The sequence below is a fragment of the Onychostoma macrolepis genome, chromosome 15, assembly GCF_012432095.1.
Source record: "Onychostoma macrolepis isolate SWU-2019 chromosome 15, ASM1243209v1, whole genome shotgun sequence".
Lineage (NCBI taxonomy): Eukaryota > Metazoa > Chordata > Actinopteri > Cypriniformes > Cyprinidae > Onychostoma > Onychostoma macrolepis.
The window spans coordinates 13,532,685-13,552,239 of NC_081169.1; the positions used below are offsets into that span (position 1 = coordinate 13,532,685).

At 36.1% G+C, this 19,555-nt stretch overlaps 1 protein-coding gene across 3 annotated transcripts in view; it reads right to left on the minus strand.

Annotated features, from left to right (window-relative positions):
* esamb (endothelial cell adhesion molecule b) overlaps positions 1-19,555 on the minus strand; it is a 52,403-nt gene that overhangs the window by 2,859 nt on the left and 29,989 nt on the right. For 2 of the 3 annotated variants that reach the window (XM_058744994.1, XM_058744995.1), the window contains exons 2-5: positions 7,137-7,282; positions 5,485-5,686; positions 5,240-5,395; positions 23-145 (exon numbers count right to left, since the gene is read on the minus strand). In XM_058744994.1, coding sequence (XP_058600977.1) covers positions 23-145; positions 5,240-5,395; positions 5,485-5,686; positions 7,137-7,282 — 627 coding nt within the window. Of the gene's footprint in view, positions 1-22; positions 146-5,239; positions 5,396-5,484; positions 5,687-7,136; positions 7,283-12,532; positions 12,656-19,555 lie in introns of those variants that run through there. The other variant, XM_058744993.1, reaches the window with a different exon arrangement.

Genomic DNA, 19,555 nt, shown 5'->3' on the forward strand with positions numbered 1-19,555 from the left:
AATCTTTTTGAAAGATACTTACGGGTGGAGACCTCTAGATTGATGTGGCAGCTGTCAGTCCCAGCCGTGTTGCTGGCGCGGCAAACATACTTGCCGGACATGCTTTTGGTGAGGTTGCTAAGTCGAAGGGTGCCCTGCCTCTCATCTGAAAATAGAATCAAACATTCATAACGTCATAATTGAACATCAAATATGTCTTTTCAATAGAGTTCACCTTTCTGTATCTATCTTTCAGCTGTTGTAACCTGTTTTAGCATGTGACTGCTTATTCTACTTTTATGGGTGTTTCCTGAGGACTTTTAGATTAAATTAAACATTCCAAAAAAAAACCCACCTTTCCCACTCTCACCAGTTCAATTTGTTCACTAACATTGTTAAACTGTTTACGCCACCATTCAAAAGTATGGGGTCAGTAAGATTTTTTTGAAAGAAGCCTCTTATATTCACTAAAGCTGTATTTATACATGAAAAACAGTAATATTGTGAAATATTATTAAAATAACTGTTTTCTATTTCTAACTGTTTTCTATATTAACTTATAATTTGTTTGGTTTGGTGGAAATGATGTGAGACAGCTATAATTTGTGGAAAATTTAAATTTAATTCATACTTTAAGATTAAAAGGGTAAAGCAATAAAAATCTCATTTGTACATAAAATGCATTTGAAAAATAGCAAAGGTAAATGATGAAGGCATGATAAAAAGTTTCCGAAATGTTTTTTAAGTGATCTTCATGTAAGAAAAAGCTAATAATCTTGTAGTTTCAGTAAAAAGAATAAAAAAACACTTTGGCCATAAAAGTCCACAAAGAAACACCCTTATATGAAATATGATGACATAGGCAGTAAATAAGAGTGTAATTCTTTTAAAATCCCTATTTATGAGAGCACTTTGTCATATGTGTTAACACACATATGTGAGACATATGTGTTAACGACTTGGCTACAGTTATGTTGACAATACTACGCCTATTTTCACTGCATGATACTGGCAAGAAGGACGAGAAGTTAAAAGCATCAAGACAGAGAACAAATATTACATTTCTGCCATTATTACAGTGTTGGCAGAGATCGCAGTCGACCATCTGCTGCTGTAGCTTCTGTCCACACACTGATTGGCCTGCAGTGATGAGCAGCCAAACGCAAATTCCTCAGTGACCAAGAGCCGAGGCCAGACGCCCAGGGACCCCAGTCTGGGCTTTACAGATTTCACAGGAACATTTATACTAATGAAGTGTCACTTAAAATGATTGGCTTCATAAAATCAACACTTCAATGGTCTGTTCAGTTTGTGTTGCTTCGAAACTACGAGACACAGGACTGATTTTAGCACTCTAACAAGACACACAAATATTACAGCACCACATGAGTCATAATTTCAACAATGGGAGGGAACAAAAAAAATGAAAGGGGTTGGATGATGTTTAATATGCTTTTAGACTGATATGGTTTGGATATTGAATCACTCTAATCTCACTGACACACATTTATACAAATGGCTGATTGCTAAACATGCTTATCAAGCTTAAAGCTTTTTTGTTGTTTTTGTCCTTTTTGCCATTTTCTATTGAGAGGGGTTTCGTGCAGATTGTAAACCTCTCTCTGTGAAGGTTAGAGGTTCTGTGGGACTCAAAATAGTGTGTGAACTTTGTTTGTTTTTCACAGAATGATGATCCACCACTGTCATGACCTGAGGAGATGAGAAATGATATGAAGAATATGATGGGTGAGATCGGGAAATAACCCTAGCCAGATTCAAACCCTGCTAGGCCACATTTCAAAAATATTTCTATTCATATCATACAATAGTTTAACAATGATGTTGCAAAGACTATCTTTAAAGACTCAGGATTTTATGTGGCACCGGTCAGCTTTGACTTAAAATACCACCTCAAAAATCAGCAGAATTGTATTCACAGTCAGCCATTTATTTATTCTTACTTCAAGTAAAAATGTCCCATTACAGGGGGCTTTCAAAACTTTGGGGTCACCAAGATTAACAAAAGTCTCATATGCTCACCAAAGCTGTTTATTTGCTTAAAAAAAAAATAATAATAATTTTTTAGGACTCTGATGAATAGAAAGTTCAAACAAACAGCATTTGTGAAATAGAAATCTTCTGTATCATTAAAAATGTCTTTACTGTCCCTTTTGATCAAATTATTGCATCATTGCTAGATAAAAGTATTTATGTCTTTCAAAAAAAGTGATAGCACCAGTAGCTTTATCATTCCTTACTCAAGACAAGCAAACAAGGGTTGAGGAATAAACTAAACAACACTAAGAGTGAACCGCACTCTCAAGAGTCTATCTAAAGGAGTTCTCTCTATCCTAGGGTCTATTCCCTTACCCAGGTATCCCAGCACAAGCACAGGCTGGGGGCAGGACCTCCACTCTGTGAATGCACAGATGAGAGTGACAGAGAGAGAGAGAGAGAGAGAGAGAGGAAGACAGATGACCAGGAGAACACGATACGCTTGTCTTTCCTGAGGGGAGTATTACTGAGCACCTCACCTCCCTCAGGACTCTCACGTCAGGAGAGAAACTGGGAGAACCACGTGCCTGGGATCAAGGAGGAAATTTGCTACATTTGATAAGTATAAGCCAGCTTTTGCGAACAGCTGGCACAGCCGTGTATTTTGACCAAAGATTTGTGCTGATCAGAACGAACATGTCAACAGAAGTCATCATGATATATTTGGGAAAAATGTATTGGATACTAATGTACATTTTCTATTTCTGTAACTGTAATATGTCATGCTTTCTTTATCGTTTGACACGGACTTGAGAGAGCATGCCAGTAGAAATGTAAGATGTTCCTGGCACTCAGTCAAGGTCAAACTTGTTGTGTTTAGAAGCAGATGGGAATGTGTCTCTCTGGCTGATCTAAGGGTAGCGAAGCCACTTCCACCTCTCCTCAGGCCAAAGAGAGGGAGACTTGCTAAATTAGTGATAAATGATGCCTGTGCTCTTCCTCTCTACACAGCATCTAACCAATTTCATCGAGCACAGAGGAAAAAAATAGCCCCTTAAAATGACACAACAATAACAACAAAAATAAGACCTATTTAACACAGTCAAGTTTGAGATCTGTATTAAAAAAAAAAAAATTATTTATCGTAATATTTGGAAATATTATTACCATTTAAAATGACTGTATTTTTGAATATATTTAAAAGGCAAAGGTGAATTTTCAGTATTATTACTCCCGTCTTCAGTGTCACATGATCCTTCAGAAATCATTCAAATATGCTCAAGAAAAATTTGGTTATTTGCTGTTGAAAACAGCTGTGCTGCATAATATTTGTCTGGGAATTGTGAAATATTTTTCTTGCTACATAAAAGCATTCATTTATTTAAAATTCATACTGTTAGTGTATTTCTTTTTTTCTGCTTAAGTAAGATTTATCAATAGAGTTATTTTGTTTTAAGCCTTTTTGGATCAATAGGCCTCCTAGGAATTTTGAATGTGTTTTTAAAATAAATTTTTTTGAGTAAATTAACTCATTACTTCAAGAGACTAACATTAATTGCAGTCAAACAACATGAATTGTAAAACTGTTGTATGGTTTAATATCGTTAAGTAGCAACAACAAGTTTAAAACAGTTGACCAATTTTTCCATCAATAAATTCCCAAAATCTCAAAAGAAATTCCTGGGGGAATGCATGGTAGTCTTCCAGGTTGGTTTACAAATAGACATCATAACTGTCATATTCTAATTCCTTTTCTATCTAGTTAGTTTGTGCTACAGGTAAAAGCAATTAAAAAAGAAGCACTTTACTGTATATGTATGTACAAGAAGAACCTGATTGTTGCTAAATCTTTTAATGCAGCATAGAAAATAATAATTGCTGCTGATAGGATGATCTTGAGTTAACATAGTTTATCAATTTTAATTCTTCAGTCTATTCATTTAACAGCCAGTTGAATTATTGACACACAATTACGCTATTGTCAGGATTCAGCTACTGCTGCTGTGTAGGAATGAGGAATTGTCGGGGTAATTCAACACAGAACCATCTTTATTCATCCAAATAAAGAGACGTAGAGGCAAGACACACACACACATAGCAGGGGGAACAGACGTTTAACAGCGGACAGGAAACAAGGGGCAGAACACACTATAAATAGACAGAACTAACGAGGGGAAAACGAGACACACACCTAGAATCAAATAAGACACGGCTGGGACTAATAGAACTGAATGGGGACAGGAACAGGAAATACCAAATAAGGGCAAACCGGAACTAAACAGGAATACACACGTGACAGCTATTTGATCACTTCTTGTAGTCTGAATATCTCAAGTTTGCTGAAGTACAATGACTTTTGTATAGACAGTTTTGCCAGTTTATCTCTTTAAATAAGATTTTGTTGTTGTTGTTGTTGTTGTTTTAAGAAATTAATACTTTCATTCAGAATCTAACTTGACAAAAGACATTTATAATGTTACAAAATATTTCTGTTTTAAATAAATTTTGTTCTGTTGAACTTTGCATTCATTAAAGGTTTTGCTTGCACTTTATTTTAAGGTGTCCTTGTTACAGTGTAATTATACATTTAAGTACTAAGTAATATTAATTACTAGATGTACTTACTATATGGTTAGGGTTAGGATTAGGGTTTGGTTCAGGGTTACTTGCGTGTAATTATGCATAATTTTTTGTTATTATAATAGTAAGTACATGTAACGTGTAACAAGGACACCTTAAAATAAAGTGTTACCAAGGTTTTCACTTGGTTTTCACAAAAATATTGAGCAGCACAAAATATTCAGCATTGATAATAATAAGAAATGTTTTTTGAGCATCAAATCAGCATATTAGAATGATTTCTGAAGGATCATGTGACACTGAAGACTGGAGTAATGATGCTGAAAAATCAGCTTTGCATCACAAAATGGCATTTTAAAATATATAAAATCTTATTTTAATTTCCAATAATATATCACAATATTATAGTTTTACTGTATCTACAGTAACAATCTATTAAAAATCTCACAGATCCCTAATTTTTGAACGGTAATGTACCATTTAAATGAACCCCATTTTAATCAGTCAAAATATATCAATCCACACAGCAAACAAAACCAAATTTACCTTTCGGTATCATTAGTGAATGAAGAATGAAAAATAAAATCAAAAATGATTTTTAATGCATCCACAAAAGCTCCTGAATTTTTCTCAGACAAAGAAAGAGAATAAAACAATTGCAAATATACAGCTGCAGGAGACTCACTTTGCATGGGAGAGAAGAAGACCTCCGAAAGAGGAGCTGCTTTGGTCCATTTGTACTGAGGAACAGGTTTGCCATCGCTGGATTTACAGCTCAGTGTTACATTGCCATTCAGTACAGGATTTCCTGTCATAGAGCACACAGGCGTGGATGGAGGAACTACAACGATCAGAAAAAGAAATCATGAGACAGACAGTTAAATGTGTAAACCCCAAATATGTGAATAAAGCCCCATTTTGCCAATGTACCTTTAACATTGAGGTGTACCTCTCCAGACAGGCCCGGAGCTCCAGGAATGATGACGTGGCAGTGATAGCGCCCGGAGTCAGACTCCAGTGTGTTATTGATGTAGATGGACAGATTGGCAGAGGGCATCGACATGGCAAAACCCACCCGCCTCCGAAAGTCAGTGCTACCAATGCCAATCTGTCCTGAGAAGTAGGAGATGACCTGCAGTCAAAAACACACAGAGAGACCTTAACACACACCTAGGCATGTGCAGTACACAGTGCGATTATAACGGAGGTAAACTGTCATACTAAAGATAATCCTCTGATGCAAATTCAGACGATCAAGTTTAAATTTATGATAAGCTATAGCAGGCAAAGGGAAACTAGTGAAACTAGCACAAATATCATTCATATACATGCGTACGTTGCATGTGATAGCTGGCTCGCGCATACGGTATAGCTTTACACATTATCATGCCTCAGGGTGTATTAGCTGACATTTACATCTCGATCTAAAACCCTCAGCGACAATGGCTCGAGTTAATCCACTTCTTGCACATCCATCAGATTCATCATGTGCATTTTCATAAGCAGTCTTTGACCTTTCAAGTGTTTCATACTCTTCCTGTGACATTAATGTGAAAGCCATCTGTTGAGTGAGCTGGGTCTGACATGTCAGGTTCATGTAATTTATTAGTCTGCTGATGGAGGACAACAGATTGTTCTATCATGTAATCCATCCATCTTTTTTTCAAAACAACAGCAAAGGAGGACAGGAAATGGATAGCTGACCAATAAAATGGACTTATTTCATATTCAACATTAAGATGAATTTAAAATTGGATAAAGAAATTTAAGATTGGATTAATATATATATATATATATATATATATATATATATATATAAATTGTATGATTTGTTATTAAATTTATATAACCTGGATTTAGACATATATAATGTAGACTTCTAAAATCAACATCAACATGGGTTTAATATAAAATATAATACTGTATATGCACATTTAATACATTATTATTAGTAAATTAATTATATATAACATGGACTTACTGTATTTTAACATTTAACATCAAGATTATGGGTAAACATATATAAAGTGGTTGGCACCGAAAGGCAAAGACGGCAAAAAATAAATTATATATATATATAATTACATAACATATTATATACATAACATTTTTTTTAAATATATACATGCATGTGGTTGTATTTATATATACATAATAAATATACACAGTACACACTCATATATTATGTAAACAAAAACTTTTACTTAGGATGTGATTAATCGCGATTAATCATTTGACTGCACTAATGTATATATATATATATTTAAATAGTTATGAATAAATTACTTCCATTGGACCTATTTGTAACATGGACTTATTTTAAAATTCATCATCAATATTTTATATAAATGTAATAAATTATAAATGAATTATCCAAATATAACATGGAAAGTATTATATATATATATATATATATATATATATATATAAACTTATCTATCTATCTCTCGCTCTCGCTATATATATATATATACATATATATAAACACACACACACACACACACACACACACACATATATATATATATATAAGATTATTATAATGCTAAAAAATGTATAATACTGTTTTCAAACATACTCACTTGTTTGGAGTGATTGGCCATAAAGGTCCAGATGACCGCATTCTTCTCGATGGAGGTAGTGGGGGTGTACCAGGCCTCCAGAACAACCATTTGTCCCATGATTACCTCCATGTCTTTCCGTGGCATCTCGACCCGCTGAGAATCGCCTGTGACAGCAGAGAAACAGCCAGTGTTGAGACACTTATCCTGGACTTCAGAGGGCAAGTTCGGCGACAGGGCTTGACTTTTAGGTGACAACATTAAATTGTACATTTGACAAAATATAATAATCCTACAAAGGCAAAATTCCTAATCCACCCAAACACACAAAAAAACCTTTAAAACCCCTGTGGATCCCAAAAATCATGTACTGAAAAATGAATAAGGTGATATAAGGCATATTTTTCAGCAGTCCATTGCACACAATTTTTTGTATGCATTCAATGCATGTATACGAAAATGCATCTTACAGTATAGAAAAACCATAAATACATCCAAACATGTACATGTTGTATGCTTTCATTTGATGGATTTAGTACAAAGCAGTTCACAAAAACTAGTTGATGTAATTAATGAGCTCCTGCTCCTCGATAAGCAACAAGAGGTTACAATGAATTGCCAAGATAGTTTGAGCAAAGAGCAAGAAAACTGAATATAAAAGTGAAAAACAAAGTTAACTTGTTTATAAGAAAAAAAAAAAAGCAAAGCATGCAAAGCTTCCACTGAAGGAAACATGCTAAATGCTACTCTGAGGAGACTAATTTAAGTACACCCAATGTCAGAGGTCACTCACAGGGCAGGAAGTCTCCTGAGCTGCTCAGCTGGAGGTGGATCAACTGATCCCAGCATTCCAAACTGTCCTGGTCAGCCAGTTTGGTGGTGGATCCCTCACTCACAGACAGACGTGGTGCTGGAGCTCTGCTGAGCTGAGCTGCTGCGCTGCACTGCTGCTATATTCCCTTTACTTTCAGCTTTAAACTGAATCTCTCTGTGACGTCAAGACGCCGGTGTCTTGCTTTAGGCTGAGCGCTGCCCTCAAGCTGCTTTGTTATTGCTCATGAGACTGCGCCCATCTCTCCATTTTTTAATTTCTGTTGCGGATCTGAACTAGTAATCCTCCAACAATCCGCAGCTCAATCTCGCCACGCATTCTACGGGCTCACGTGAAACAAGTCAAGCTCAGCTGGACTTAAAGATGATGTAACTGACAGCTCCTTTGACAAGCACTTTCACTGCTGGACTGCCTTCATTCATATTCTCTCAGAAAGATAAACCTCCCAGATTAAAGGATCCGATGGCAAACTGATCTAAATCACAACCATATTCCTTATTTATCCTCATTAACCTCACAGGGGGGAGCTATACACTGGTACAAGATCTAATCACCAAAAGATTCATATTTTTATTCGTATTTAATACCATTAGTAATCAACTGAAATAAGCTAATTTTATTATTACATTATACAATATTTGTTATTTTGTTATTTATATTTTATTTAGATATAATACATTTATAATTTTATTATATCTAGATATTCAAATATTAATAAATTATAAATCATAATAATAAAAATAAACAATCTAGTAATAATCTATACAAATAATCTATATTGTATTTATATATAAAAATATTTTTACATTATACATTAATAAATTATAACTATTATAATAAACAATAATAATTATTTATATAATATTTTAAGAATTAACATTTATTCAGCAAGGATGCAAGGCAAGGCAAGGCAAGTTTATTTATATAGCACATTTCATACACAGTGGTAATTCAAAATGCTTTACATAAAAGGAAGTGAAATAGTCATTAAAAATAATAATAATCACAGCAATAAAAACAAGGAATTAAAATAATAATAATAACCATCATCACAACAATAAAAACAAGGAATTTAAAAACAAACATTCTCAAGCTTTGTTCAAACTCTTCCGCACTACGAGAAAAATCCTTCCAAAACACCTAACTATTCCACTACTTCACCCCCTGCTTACTTTGACCATCATAAACCAAACATATAGAACTCAGAGGTCCTACTTTCAGTTAAGAATAGAAAATGATTATACATAAAATACAGTGCAATCAGTCCGGACGTAGCACAGTGCTCATTCAACAAATGCACAGCTAAACAGATGAGTTTTGAGTCTGGATTTAAATGTGGCTAATGTTTTAGCACATCTGATCTCTTCTGGAAGCTGGTTCCAACTGCAGGCGGCATAATAGCTAAAAGCGGACTCCCCTTGTTTTGTGTAAACCCTTGGTATTTCTAACTGACTCGATCCTAATGATCTGAGTGGTCTGTTAGGTTTATATTCAGTGAGCATATCTGTAATGTAGGTCCTAGGCCATTGAGTGAATTATAAACGAATAAATGTACTTTAAAATAAATCCTAAATGTAACTGGAAGCCAATGCAAGGACCTGAGGACTCGTGTGATATGCTCAGATTTTCTGGTTCTAGTCAGAATCCTGGCAGCAGCGTTCTGGATGAGCTGCAGCTGTCTAATGGTCTTCTTTGGAAGGCCGGTGAGGAGACCATTACAGTAATCCACCCTGCTTGTGATTAATGCATGAACAAGTTTCTCCAAGTCTTGACTGGAAACAAAACATCTAATTCTTGCAATGTTTTTGAGATGATAGTATGCTGATTTAGTTACTGCTTTGACATGACTACTAAAACTAAGGTCTGTCTCCAGAATCACCCCAAGATTTTTGACTTGGTTTTTAGTTGATTGATCCCTAGAGTCAAGGTATGCATTCACCTAGAGAACTTCATCTTTGTTTCCAAATGCAATGACTTCAGTTTTCTCCTTGTTTAACTGAAGAAAGTTCTGGCACATCCAACTGTTAATTTCATCAATGCATTGGCAGAGGGAGTCAATGGGGCTGTAGTCATTTGGAGATAAGGCTAGGTAAATCTGCATATCATCAGCATAGCTGTGATAGGCAATTTGGTTCTTTCTCATTATTTGACTTAGTGGGAGCATATACAGGCTAAACAAGAGTGGTGCAAGAATTGAGCCTTGTGGGACTCCGCATGTCATGGACGTCCACTTAGACTTATGCTCTCCTATACTCACATAATAACTTCTCCCTTCTAAGTATGACCTGAACCATTTGAGTACCATCCCAGAAAGCCCGACCCAGTTTTCCAGTCTCTCTAGAAGTATGTTATGATCGACAGTGTCAAACGCAGCACTAAGATCTAGTAGTACCAGCACTGATATTTTGCCTGAATCAGAATTAAAGTGAATATCATTTATTATCTTAATGAGTGCTGTCTCTGTGCTATGATGTGCTCGGAAACCAGATTGAAAATTGTCCAGGTATCCATTTGAGTTTAAGTAGTTGTTCAGCTGATTAAAAACTACCTTTTCATATTTCAGATTTGATATTAGTTGCTCAACATGGTGTTATCAAGATTGCGCTTTTTCAGAAGGGGCTTAACAACTGCAGTTTTCAGGGAGTTTGGAAAAGTCCCAGAAGGAATGAGGCATTCACCACTTCTATGAGATCTGCTTCTAAACAGTTAAGCACACTTTTGAAAAAAGATGTGGGAAGTGTGTCAAGATAGCAGGTTGACGATTTAAGGTGCTGTACTATTTCTTCCAAAATCTTACTATCAATTGCTTCAAAAACAGTCACTTATTTTTGAAATTGCGGTCGAATATGTGTGACCTCTGCATAACTTGAGGATGTGCCAATCTCCTTTCTGATATTATTGATCTTCTCAGAAAAGAAGGAAGCAAACTCACTGCATTTGTTGTCGGAGAGCATTTCACTGGGAATCTGACTTGGGGGTTGTCAGTCTCTCCACAGTAGCAAAAAGAGTGCGAGAGTTGTTTAAGTTACTGTTTATAAGGTTTGAGAAGAAGGTCTGTCTAGCTGTGGCTAGTTCCACATTGAAAGCATGAAGGCTGTCTTTATAGATGCTATAGTGAATTTTGAGTTTCGTCTTCCGCCACATCCGCTCAGCTTTTCTGCATTGTCTTTTCATACTCTGAACTGCTGTTGATTTTCTCCAAGATGATTTTTGTCTGCCAGTCTTCTTGCTGACCTTGACCAGAGCAATATCATCAATAACATTCTTAACTTTTGAGTTAAAAGAATCCAGGAGAAGATCAACAGAGTCTCGTTAATGCATCTCTTTCTGACAGAGACAGATCTAGATTCAGTGGTAACAGAGATCAATATATCAAAGAAAATACAGAAGTGATCAGATAGTGCTACATCCTTAATAACAATGGATGAAATGTTTAGACCTCTACTGATGAGTAAATCTAGAGTGTGTCCACGATTGTGTGTGGGTCCATGCACATGCTGGGTCAGATCAATCTGTTTGTGATGAGCTCTGTGGGCAGGGCTCAGCCGGGATAGTTTCCATGAGGAAAGTTTGTTTTGAGTGCGTGGCGTTATCAATGTCCTCGTGGGATGTGTCAACCACATGATGACTCGGAAGCTGATATGAAGTCCTGTGGTCACTCATATTCTGTCCAGGTGTGTGTGTGCCATTCAGGCCGAGTGGATTGGCACACACCACTGAAGGATGACGGAGGGAGAAATAGATATTGCCCTTTAGCACTCTTGCACCAAGTTTGTTTGGGTGGAAGCCATCCAGTTTAAACAGTTGTCTATGGCCCCAGAAAATATTGAAGTTGTCGACGAAGTTGACTCCTTTTGTACTGCAGGTTCTTTGTAGCCATGTATTCAGCCCAAGCAGCCGTGAAAACATGTTAGTTCCCCTTGCTGGGAGTGGTCCACTGATGAACGACTGAACTTCAAGTCTTTGAAGTGTTTCAAAGGGTTCACTGAAATCCTTCTTAAGGAGTTCTGACTGCTCTTTCCAAATATCATTCTTCCCTACATGGATGATGATTCAATTTGCAGTCTTGTGCTTCATCAGAATGTTCCGAAGTTCCTTTTTCACATCAGACACAGTTTCTTGAGGAAAGCAGCATGCAGTTGTAGTCCTGCTAATGATATTTCTGATAATACAGTCACCCACTCTAGCTGCGCTCTGAGTGCCACTGTCTGCTCGACCTCAAGCATCTTTTAGTAGCGATGTTAGCTGCTGGCTGATACAATCTATGTTCAATCACATTTGGGGATTCCTCACCCACATTCATTAATGCTTCAAATCTGTTCTCAAGATGTATAGGGGGTGGTAGAATAACAGTGTTTTCAAGCCTTGTCATAGCCGTATCTGGGGTAGAGGATGCTACCGCAGCAATACGAGATACTCGTGACAATCTGATGTCTCGAGTGCCTTTGGGTCTCACTCAGTCTCGACAGACTAATCGATGGCACAAACAGGGGTTTGTGCCATCGATTAGTCTGTCGATCAGTTTCGGCTTGTTCCTCTACACTTGGTATAAACTGTTGAGATTCACTAGATTCACAGGACTCACCGGCTGTATGCTGAGGGCGTCCGTGATGACGATCTGCTGTGTGTTCCACCTGTTTTAGGAGTCCAGCAAGTAACTTTGTTTCAAGAACCACAATCCTTTGTAGAAGTCTGTGGCAGTTCATGCAGCAAGTATATTCCACAAGAGGCATTTTCTTTCCCATCTGTTAGAATGTCGGCAGCTGTGTTTTCCCGTCTCTGGAATGTAAGCTGCTGGCAGTGGGAGACAAAGAGTATTCCAGTCCCAAAAAATCTTTAGTTTGATGTTTGTGCCAAAACTGTGTTGTTTGAGCACTGTTCTGATCTGCTGAAGTTAAGGTCTTAGAAAAATCTGAGAAAAGTATATAAACATGGAGCAAAGCGCAGAGCAGTAAGCAAGAGCGTCCGAACAGTAGCGAAGCCGGAAGAGAACTCCTTGCATTAAATTGATCAAAAGTGACAATTAAGCAATTATTATGTTATAAAGGTTTATATTTCAAATAAATTATGTTCTTTTGAGCTTTATATTCATCAAAGAATCCCGAAAAAAGTGTGTCGTGGTTTCTACAAAAATATTAAACAGCAAAACTTTATTGATAATATGATTCAGTGACACTGAAGACTGGAGTGATGGCTGCTGAAAAGTCAGCTTTGCATCACAGGAATAAATTACATTTAAAATATATTAAAATACAAAACAAAATACAAAATATTACCGTTTTTCATGTAAAAAACAAATGCAATCTTGGTAAGCATAAGAATCAGGGTAGGGTATCTTCCGTTCATTCGTTACAAAAAAACATGAATTATGCTTGATTTTCCGTTTTTACATTCAGGGCTAGAAAATGAATAAACGGCTTGAATTTTCGATCTCTGCATGTGGGCGGGAATAAAATGACCCTTTCCGATGATTGGTCAACCAAACATTAAACCGTGCTGTCATTAGTTCTTCCACAGTTCTGCACAGCAGAAAACAGTCCTGCTGCTGCAGTTGTATTCGTAGCGTGTTTTTTGCAACTTTCATCACTTTCTCATCAAACAACCAGACTAACAAATGGCTAACGTCTAACATTACCCCTAAAATATAACAATGAAAACCAATTAAAATAAAAATATAATAATAGACCATATACTACACTGATATGAAATAATGTCATATCTTTACATATCTATATAATTTCAACTTCATCTCATGTCCAAAACTCAGCTCAATAAAACAGGCGATGTGCCAAAGATGTAGGCTAGGGGGGTAGCTATGAGTACAGATGTGAATAAATTAATATTAAGCTATGAGAAAATAATAACTTATAACTTTTTTAATAACTTATTTCTCGCACAGGATGCCGAAATTATGCCCATACAGAAGTAAGCCATCTATAGGCTCTGCCCCAGTATGGGCTATTCATTAGCCATTTGTTAGTCTGGTTGTTTGGTGAGAAAGTAATTAAATATAGTTGCAATAAATGCGTTAAGAATGCATATGCTGCGCAGAACTGCAGAAGAACTAGTGATGGCACGATTTAATGTTTGGTTGACCAATCAGCGGAAAGGGGCGTTTTATTCCCACCCACATGCAGAGATGGAATATTCAGGTCGTTAATTTATATTCTAACCAGGAAACGGAAAAATGGAAAATCAAGCATAATTCTTGTTTTTTCGGGGGGTTTTTTAATTGAAAAACTAAAAAAGGAACCGTTTTCTTATTTTTCTGTTTTTAATATTGAATTAAAAAATGAATGAACAGAAGATACCCTGATTCATAAGAGACTTCTTTCAAAAACATTTTAAAAATGTTACCGACCTCAAAATTTGAACAATATATCAAACATAAATATGTAATTAAAGACAAGAAAAAAAAGTGTATTTAAACTTTCCTCGGATATTTAGAACAAAATTCACTTCACGGACTGTCTAATTCAATCAAAATATTATTCAAAAACAGTATTGTACTTGTTTCTGTCTGCTAGATTTGTTTTGCACTTTGTCAACCTTTAATCTTTTTAGTGGTAAAAGCTCAATCTTCCCCTTCGTCCCGGCCTGGGACTTTGGAGGGAGTGTAAGTAGGACATGCGTCGCCTGGGCTCATGAAAGCGACATGCCGATGTGTGGCGGCTCTCTGATGTGCTGCGCTCAGCAACTGTCTCTGTCTGCCCAGGTTTATCCCTTACATTTCTGAGCCATAGTAGTTTATTAAATCAAGGGAAATCTTCCCTAATCCCGTCCCTGGCTCCATCTGTGCTGCTCTAGACAGACACACACAGCACCCAGGTGGAAAGCCTGACATGGACACCTTGATTCAAAGATTAGCACATGGCCACACGACACACACATGTACATTTACACTCAAGAACAGACCTGATGAACTAATTTAGAAGTTCAAATCTTCATCCTGATGCACAGCTATTCACAGTTTGTACTGTGCTTTTATCAAATGTCCTTCCTGAAATAAAAAAAAGTGTTGATATGAAGCTACTCTCATTAAACAGAAACCCATTGTCTTCTAATATAATCTCGACTTTTGCTTGTCTCCTGCTCACATGGTTTGCCTAATAAAGCTTTAGCATGAGCGATCTGAGCCAGCCTTAAAACACAGTGTAACATACAGTGCACAGTGGACATTCAGAAGGTGCAGACTGGAGAAGCTGCACAAAAGCAATGGGTGAGGGACATCTTTTGGAGATGTGTGGAAAATTTCACCCCCCTAAAATTAAAAACCAAACGGAAATGGAGATCACAAATTATAGTACAGATTACTGCAGTTACAATAGGCCTCCTAGTGAGGGCAGCGCAGTACTGCAGGATGAGAACAAAAGAGTAACGGTGATAGATGAGTTTAGATTAACAGATTTAACAGAGTATATATCAATGAGTCAATGAGCCACGGAGTCTCATGTGCATTCGAGAGAATCAGAAATCCACATCAGATCTCAATTTATAAAGCAGATTGCAACCTTTATTAAAAATAAAGGTTGCAAAAGGGAGTTTTCATTATGATGCCACTGAAGAATTATTTTGGGTTCACCAAAGAAACTTTCAGTGAAAAGTTCTTAAAAGAACCATTTTTTTCTTAGTGGGAAGTACATTTTAATAATCTAAATAACCCTTTTCCACAATAAAGAACCTTTAGTACAATGGAAAGGTTCCGTGAACACTAAAGATTCATGAAATCAATGCCAATAAATAATCATTATGTAGTGTAGTGAACTACACTGATTTTCATCACAAACTTTTATACAATACTATTTAAAAATATACATATAATATACATATACATACAGTGTGTGTGTGTGTGTGTGTGTGTATATATATATATATATATATATATATATATATATATGTATGTATGTATGTATACACACACACACACACACACACACAATTACATATGTATAATATAGATAATTAAATAATAAGATAATAATCAATAATAAGATAATTTTAGTTATAAATTAATATACATTATAATATTATAAACACTATAAAAATAAATGAGAATGTACTGGTAATTTTCTGACAAATCATTATCAATTCAACCTGTAAAAAAATTCATATGGAAAATTCCTTTTAATGCATTACATTCTGCCGTCTTTTTACAGATTTTATTAGTGTACCTGTATGTAAGGTAATTTACCCCAACATCCGAGTTAGTTTAAATCATTCAGAAATTATTATTTTTTTCCTTAGCAAATCAGACTGATCTGATTCAGCTCACTGGCTCAGTGATCCAGTCGAAAGAGTTCACAAGTTTATAGCTCACTGGAGAGGAATAACAACAAATGTCTGTTCCTCACACCAAGCTATTGAATGATTTCAATAGATTTGCAATACAGAGGTGTGGACAGATGTTGTTAGTACTGAATGAATTGTTGTTATACAAAAAAAGTTGTGTAAAGATTCTTTAGAATTCTCCTTTTGTATTTCACAGAAATACAAAGCATAGAGATTTGAATGACTAAGGGCTGAGCAAATAAATACCAGACTGAAGTGGATTTATAGGCAACAACTAGGCTACAAGTAACTACCTTCATCCAAAGGTTCATGGTCAACTTATAGGCCTACTCTAAAAGCAAAAGCTGAAATCTCCGTACATCCAAGGTGCTAAAAAACAGGCAAACAGCTTTAATCAAACGTCCTTCCTGAAAAGAAAAAAAAAAGAAAACCTTGAACTGAGTGTTGATAGGAGCCTACTCTCATTAAACAGAGACCCATTGTCTTCTAATATAATCTCCTCTTTTGCTTGTCTCTGGCTCACAAGGGTTGTCTGATAAAGCTTTAGCATGAGCGATCTGAGCCAGCCTTGAAATACCTGCTGATCTTGGGCAGCTGCACATCAGAAAGCACTTAACTGAGGAATGGGCGATGCAGTACGACCGACCCTTCCCGTTTGATTTCAGACTCTATTGTCAGGGGAACGCAGGGTTTAATTATCAGAGAGTTTACCTTGAGTGCTGAGAGCAAGGTCAGCAGTATATGGTGACACTGAGTGAAGTTTGCAAAGGCTGATAAAAATAAAGGCAAATATAAATGCCGTCTTTCCTAAGGAGGAATTTGTGTGTTAAGCAAGAGTTTTCTGGCAGATGGCAATTGAATAATAAACATTTGGTGAAGGTTCCTTTAAATAGGATTACATCAGTTTAATCTCTAGTGCTATTTTAAGCAATTTTCAGTGTGTTGTCACATCAAAAGACCTCTAAATCCCTGCAAGTTTAGATCGATTCTTCATGCATACATGGACACGGACAGGACTGTCATCAAGAGAGGACAATCAGAAACAGTGTCAGGGGCCTACCAAGGTCTTTTAGGTTGTAGCCTACTGATCCAGGCCCTGGGCTAGTAGCTACATACTGTAGGCAGCATTCTAACCACAATGGAACCTATGAAGGTTACTATTTGGAACACTTTACATAGGTCGCATCTCTGCATGCCACTAAAATAATGATTCGCAGGTGAAGAGTATGGGAGACTACACTCACAATTGAGTTTGAAGCTATTATGTTGCTAAGCTAACAATGTGAAAATGAAGCCCTATTCGGACGGGACTAGTTTTACAGGGGGTTGTTAGAGAAATTTGTGTTTCACAGACGTACTTGGTGATTTTAATCCCGTCCGAATCTGCCATGTCTGTGTTTTTCTCACACAACCTCTGTAATAATTCCAGAGCAAATTACCTACTGTTTTTCAGCAAACTCGGTGATCCTCTGAGAAAACTAATCCCGTCCGAATGCGATGTCTGTGATTGCCGGTGATATTTTTTTTCACAACAAATTTCCTTGTGTGTTTTGGCCAACGTGAATTACCGCAGACGCTCTTACCGCACGCAGGTTTGATATTTGCAAAAAAAGCAAAAACAATAATAAAATCAAGAGCCAGATCACGTAAACTGTTAAGACAGGCTATTGTAATATCAGCGTCAGGTAAAATTACTCGTGTTCATTTCTGCACTCAATTACATAATGTTTTAATTACATATGTAGGCCAACCTTCATGAAAATTAAACACAGGTTTACTACAAATAAATAACTAAAGTAAAACTACAGTAACCACACATTAACATGGTTTTGCTATACTAGCCATATAGCTTCACCATGGTATTTGTAGTAAAACTGATTAAAATACTAATGGTAATCAATCTGAAATACGCAATGCACGCATACAGAGCGCGTGATCTCTGAAACGCCCAGATGTACAAAACAGACCCTCCCACCTCATTAATAAAAACGGAGATGTTAGTCCCATCCGAATTGGTACATGAAAATCGCAGACGTCAGGTGATAAGAATCGAAACTCAAACGTAGTTTAGAAAACTAGTCCCGTCCAAATAGGGCTTTACATGCACATTAAAATATACACTACTGTTAAAAAGTATGGGGACAAAGTCTCTTATGCTCACCAAGTACAATGAAAACAGTAATATTGTGAAATATTATTACAATGTAAAAATATAGCTCAAGCCGTCAGTGCAAACGCCACCCCGGTGGCATCAGGAAAACTGTGCCCAGCAGGCACATGCATTACAGTAACCCTCTGGCAGTCTGGTTTTGAGGGATACAGCAATGAAAGGGTTAATCCAAACTATGAAGACTGTGAAAGACACACACACACACACACACACACACACACACACTTGTTTCACTATCCTTGTGGGGACATTCGTAGGCGTAATGGTTTTTATACTGTACTTACTGTATGTGCTATTGCCCTACACCAACCCTCCACCTAAACCTACCCCTTACAGGAGACTTTCTGCATTTTTAGATTTTCAAAAAACTTAATTCTGTGTGATTTATTAACTTGTTTGCCCGTGGAGACCTCAATTTAGGTCCCCACCGTGACACGAGTCCCCATGAGTCTGTGTGTATTCAGGTTTAAGTCCCCACCTGAATAGAAAAACAAGTACACACACACATACACACAACAATATATCAAATTTTGGTAACACTTTCAATAAGGTTTCAGTTATTAACATTAACTATTTTAATTAATATGAACAATAATTATATAGCTTTTATTAATGTTAGTCTCTCTCTATCCTCTCTCTCTCACACACTCACACACACACACATAAAGAACAATATGTAAATCTTTTGTAACACTTTTCAATAAGTTTTAATTTTTTAACATTATATAAGTTAACATGAAGTTAACATGAACAATAATTTTATAGCATTTATGAATCTTCGTTACTGATATGTTCAAAATTGACTACTACATTATTAATTAAAATTTCTGGTTAATGTACATCACTACTGTACCATGACTGTACCATGAACTAACAAAGATTTTTTTACTAAGACAAAGAAATATAGTAAAACGTATGTTGTTCATACTTAGTTTGTTAGTTTTGAATTAACTAATGTTAAAAACTATATTATTGAATTATACTAGTTAAAATGAACAATAATTATATAACATTTATTAATGTTAATTAATGTTAAGTTAAACATTTATTAATACATTATTAAAATTGAAAGTCGTATCTTATTAGTTTATGTACTGTGAATTAACATAAAATTTATATTTTTAATGTTAGTATTAACTAACATCAAAT